Below are 5898 nucleotides of genomic sequence, written 5' to 3'. Positions count from 1 at the left end.
AAAAATTACATTTGATTTTAAAATGCCCTGTGTGCAAAGACCTAGCATCAAGAATATATATCCTTAATTGGGATGATGGATTATTGATAAATTATGAAGAGTTAAGTGGATATGTTCAGGTATGTACTTTGAGAGGGTGTCTTCACCACAGACTTGATGTATCTTAAAGGAAGCCAGGAAGGAGGATTTGTAGTAACTTATCTTGTTTCCTAAACTTCTATATTCTGTACCATTTATACCAACAGTGAGGTGCTATAGGAAAACAGAAAGATGGTGAGGAGTAAAATAAACAGAAAGAGGAATAGATCAGAGATTCTCAGTCTTTCTGAAGTATTCTGACGTATTTCAAGTAGGCAGAATTCATAGCGGCCTGGGTTTGATTTCAAACTGCTATACATATAAGGTGCCCCTTAAAAAATTTACACCTCCAAACTACAAGCGTCTAAAAGTCACAATTCAATTGAATTGGGTTTTGATTCTTATTAAATTAAATATTCTGAGGATCGAGGATTGATTCCATTGAATGATCTCCAGTTACTTACACATTTATCTGCTACATTTTGTTTTGAATTAGAGCGAAGGGTGGGAGAGGAAGGGAACAAAAAGCACCGAGAAAGAAAGAAAGGGCAATAAAGCCCAGCAAAAGGGGTTGGAAAAGGAAGCAGAAGTCAGAAAATAGAAGCAGGGGCCTACAGGACACATTTCATCTACTTCAGACTCTTGTCTGGGAAATGATGCTATCATGATCCAACAAGTCATACACTAGAGACCAGCTGTTCCCACTCAATTTCTGTTTAGATTCTGAAGGGTCTGCTTACTTGGGGGCACCCAAATTCTAATGTTTTTATTTTTTTGGCAGTTTTTCTTTTTTTGGCCGGGGCCAGGTTTGGGGCAGGTGCCCTACTCCTTTGAGCCATAGGCGCTGCCCTTTTATTTTTATTTTTTTGAGACAGAGTCTCAAACTGTCCGCCCTGTGTAGCATGCTGTCATGTCATCACTCACAGCAACCTCCAACTCTTGGGCTCAAGTGATCCTCTTGCCTCAGTTTTTCTATTTTTAGTAGAGACGGGGTTTTACTTTGCTCAGGTTGGTCTCGAACTCATGAGCTCAAGCAATCCACCCATCTCGGCCTCCCAGAGTGCTAGGATTACAGGTGTGAGCCACTGTGCCTGGCTGAGGGGTACCCAAATTCTATGAAGACAACAGTGATGATAGTCTTACCATAGAGAAATAGATAATGAAACTCAGCTGAAAAAAAGCCACCCCAGATGGAAGAAACCATGAAATAGGTAAGCTTTGTCTACTGCAAAGTGTCCTTTCTCATAATTTTCACCCCCCCTCAAATCAAATCAATCAGAACTTTATGCTTACCAAAGACAGAGCTAACTAGCATAAGTGCATTCCCTTCTTTGATATGAACCTGAATTAAGTCCAAATGAGGAATGCAACAGTTGAAATCTCTCAACTGAAAAGATCAGGACAAAAAGTGTTCTCTAAAGCTTGTGAATCACTCATGCCTACTTTAGCTCACTGTACGAATCTTGGGCTCTCTCATATACAGGACTGAGAACTCACAGTTCAAAATTAGTGATTCCTCAATCTGGTCCTTCCTTTTGTCATTTATTTGCCCCTATTTCTTACCACTTCCCAATATAAAGCTTCTCCCCCAGCAAAGCTAGTTTCTACACTACAAGATAGAATTATAGAGTAATAGATGTGGAAAGAACCTCAAAGATCACCGAGTTCAAGATCCTTGCTTGACAGATGAGGCAACTAATAATCAGCAAAGAACAGGCTTTAATGAAATTCCCAGAATTAGGAGCCTCTCTTCCTACCTTTGCTACTTTCTCTTCCTTTTTCTAATGGTAAGGATACTATGCCCATACCTTAACATGGGGGAGCTAAACAATAAGTTCAGTTGTAAGAATTAAAAAAGGGAAAGCAGTGAGTATTTTAGCTCAAAATTTTCTCTGTTCCCTCTGGAGATCCAAAGAGGAGTTACATTGCACTCTTGAGAGACCCAGTCCTTTCCTGGGAAATCCTTATCCATGTCTTTCCACAGTCTTGTAACTCACCTCATCTTAATCCCAGCCCTGTCACATTGGATCTTTTAAATGTAGATACTATGTGTATCAAAGATTTTTGCATTAATTTTGACTTTAAAATATTGGATTAAGGCCAGGCATAGTGGCTTATGCCTATAATCCCAGTACTTTGGGAGGCCTACATGGGAGGATCACTTGACCCCATGAGTTTGAGACCAGCCTAGGCAATATAGCAAGATCATATCTGTATAAAAAATTTAAAAAATTAGCCTGGGCTGGTAGTGTGTACCTGTAATCCTGGGTACGTGAGAAGCTGAGGCAAGAGGATTTTTTGAGCTCAGGAGTTTAAGACGAGCCTGGAGAACATAGTAGAGTCTCAAAAAAAAAAAAAAATTGAGCAGGCATTCCATGTCTATGGAACAAAACAACAAAATTATAAAATTATATTGAATTAATATATTATTTATCTTTAAGGTTTTGGTGCCCATTTAAATTTCGTACCTGAAGTGAGTGTCTCACTTACTTTATCTTAATTACAACTCTGCCTTTGATTCACTCTTGGTTCTCATCAAATGACCCAAAGACAAGAACAAAATTGAAACGTGTAAACTTCATGGTTTAATTCAGTAAAGACTTTTTATTAAAGCAGAATAAAAATGATTCCAACTCACCCGTATTGGGAGGGTAAATTAATTAGTGTCTACCCACCAGTGGCTACCCATTTCACTCAGGGCGATCCCCCATGTCCACATTTCCAGTCTGCCCTAGGGCTGCTGAGAGGAGATGGGAGAATCTCAGACTCAGGCATCGATCTCAAGTTATTCGACATATCCCAGGAACTTCACTGGCCCCAATTCATCACAAAGGACAAGAACAAACCCCTCCATGGGGGAAATGTGGTACCTGCAGGCAGGATATGTGGTGCCTTCAGTTAGCTGACAGACTGTCATTTGGAACATTGTCTCGCTCTGGAAGCAGAGAATGTCAGAATGGTTTCGGCAAGCCACCCTCTTGGGAGAAACGCAAATATTATTGATTTTTCTTGGCCTCTCATGGATGAAGACATGCTGCTTTTTACAAGTGCGGTCACGCTCCCTGATGGCTCTGTGTATGATCATGTAGTTGCAGTACCTTACAGGAATGTCACTGTGAGGGTAGTCCACGTGCAGGTGCTCCAGCGTTGACACCTGTATTGCATCCTCACTCAGCTCATTTTCCCAGAACAGAAGCAGCAAGAAAACTATCACCATTATTATCATCACGGGTAGGATTCCCTTCACATCTCTGGCTTTAACTCCTGTTAAGTAAGGGGAGACAGCAAGTATAGCCAGGGGTGCTCATATTCCTCCTGCTCCCACCCCTGACTGCTTTGCTATTCTTGGGATATTTTATTTCCTTTTCTGTGCTAATGAAATCATGCTGACCCTGCAAGGTAGCTGGAAGCACAGCTCTCCAAGAAAGCCCTGTTTGACCATTTCAGCTCTCAGAGTTTGGTATTTACTCTCTAATTATTAAATTAGTAATAAATGTTGTGTTTCTCTTGCAAAGCTCTTTGATCGCAAGTACCATGTCTGCTATTACACCTGAATCTTTCAAGGTGTGTCACACAGAGCCGGACATAGCAGAAGGTGGTAAAGAATACCCACGCCAGACCGTTTCCTTCACGTTGCTGAGTAACTGTCCCATACTTTTCTAACCCTTCATTTCACCCCGTTTTACGTGATTTTAGTCCTTCCTGCTAACCTTTTCTTCCCAGTCCCTCCCCGACCCCTCCTGGTGTTGATCCTGCTTGCTGTTGCCTCTCACCTGTCGTTTCTGCTGTCACTCTCACAGGTAACATAGCCTTGCTGTCGCTCTCACAGGTGACATAACCTTTTGATCATGGACCTGAGAAAATCCCTTCTGTTTTTCCGTTTCCTGATGATATCTGATAAGGAGCCATTGAGTGTGGGGAGGGCCGAAGTGGAGAGGGCAGAAAGGGAGGAACCTGTGGGGAAGTGTGCTTGAGCAGCCTGGGGAGGAAGAGAAGCTGCCTGAGTTGCAGAGGGCAGACCATGCCTTCCTTAAACATGTGTGGGCTTCTTAAAAATGTCAAAATATGAAGGGGGCACATTGTTCTTGTTACATGTATACCTTGCATAACACTGATGGAGCTTTACGTGTGCCTGTCCCCATAATAGTGCTTATTATACCCCGAAGTTGTTACCCCTTATCTCTTTCCCATCTTTTTCTTCCTTAGGTTTACCATTTGTTTATGTCATCCATGATTTCTTCCATCAGTGTTTTGTAGTTCTCCTTGTAGAGGTCTTTCACCTCCTTGATTAAGTATATTCCTAAATATTTTATTTTCTTTTTAGATATTATGTATGATATTGAGTTATATTGATTTGATTCTCAGCTTGACTGTTATTAGTGTATTGAAGAGCTACTGATACGTGCATATTGATTTTTTTTTTGGAGACAGAGTCTCACTTTGTTGCCCTGGGTAGAGCGCTATGGTGTCATAGCTCACAGCAATGTCAAACTCCTGGACTCACGCGATCCTCTTGCCTCACCCTCCCAAATAGCTGGGACTACAGGTGCCTGCCACAATGTCCAGCTACTTTTAGAGATAGGGGTCTCACTCTGGCTCCGGCTGGTCTCAAACTTGTGAGCTCAAGTAATCCATCCACCAGGGCCTCCCAGAGTGCTAGAATTTATTAATTTCAGGAATTGGTGAAGTCTTTGGGGTTTTTCTAGATAGGAGACATATCATTAGCAAAGAGGAATACGTTGACTTCCTCTTTCCTAATTTGTGTACCCTTTATTCCTTTCTCTTGCCTGATTGCTCTGGCTAGAACTTACAATTCTGTGTTGAATGGAAGTGGTAGCGGTGGGCACCCTTGCCTTGTTCCAGTTCTTAGGGGGAATGCTTTTAACTTTTCCTCATTTAGTATGATGTTGGCTGTAGCTTTGTCATATATGGCTTTTATATGAAGGTATGTTCCTTCTATGCCTACTTTGTTGAAGGCTTTTATCATGAAAGATTGCTGAATTTTGCAGGATGCTTTTTCTGTATCCATTAAGATGATCATATGGTCTTTGCTTTGCTTCTATCTAGTCAGTGGTTGTAGGTGGCAGGGCGCTAAGCATTTGCTGCACCTGGGAAAGATGGTGGCTTGCAGCTTCCAGGTATCTGGTGGAGTGTTAGCCTCAGGTGGAAGGTGGCAGTGCAGGAGCTTCAGGAACAGGGGCGTGGGGCTTGGCCACCAGACAGCTGGGGCTCTCCCGCTGCCCAGGACCTGCTGAGGCAGTCACTACAGTGCTTCTCAAGAGGTGCCTGTCCTGCTTGACTCTACTGTGACAGGGAGGGGTGCTTGGCTCCCAGTCACCGGCTTACAAGAGCCTCTGCTCTCCCTCCTCAGCCTGGCCTGGGCAATGCAGAGGCAGCTGTAGCAAAGCTGAGCCCTGTGTCTACCTGGTGCTCTGAACCTGAGAGCAGATAATGTCATCAGCTGCAGCGACCGAGCAATGGAGGTCACCAGGTTCCTGTTTACCCTCTCTCTAGTGCAATGTCACTGCATAGACTCCACATAGCTCCATGAGCAGTCCAGAGGTCTGCAGTGGTTGTGAGAGCCCCCTCCCAGCTCAGGCCACAATGTCTGTGGGGAGAGCATGGAATCCTGGGGTTCTCTCCTCCTGTCCTTCTCCACATGTGGGTGCCTCCTCCAGGCTCTTCTCTGCTGATTCACAGTGCTCCTCCCAAGCAGGCTCATCTGTAGGTGGCACCCACCTGCAACCTTCAGTCCTGTCCTTGAGAGCAGTGTGCATGGGCTGCTTCTAGTCCTCCATCCTGCCAGTAGTCAAGTGTGGG

General features: G+C 43.5%; 1 protein-coding gene across 1 annotated transcript; it reads right to left on the bottom strand.

Annotated features, from left to right (window-relative positions):
- Positions 1-2863: 2863 nt before the first annotated feature.
- On the bottom strand, positions 2864-3885 carry RNASE12 (ribonuclease A family member 12 (inactive)). The gene is made up of 2 exons (XM_003803054.2): positions 3852-3885; positions 2864-3342 (listed from the first exon to the last, which is right to left on the bottom strand). The coding sequence occupies exons 1-2, from the start codon at positions 3883-3885 to the stop codon at positions 2864-2866; spliced, it is 513 nt and encodes a 170-aa protein (XP_003803102.2).
- Between the last annotated feature and the right edge of the window lie 2013 nt (positions 3886-5898).

Source organism: Otolemur garnettii, unplaced genomic scaffold, assembly GCF_000181295.1.
Source record: "Otolemur garnettii isolate 467f Iridium unplaced genomic scaffold, OtoGar3 scaffold00276, whole genome shotgun sequence".
In the NCBI taxonomy this organism is placed as follows: domain Eukaryota; kingdom Metazoa; phylum Chordata; class Mammalia; order Primates; family Galagidae; genus Otolemur; species Otolemur garnettii.
This window is presented reverse-complemented; position numbering and strand designations above follow the sequence as displayed.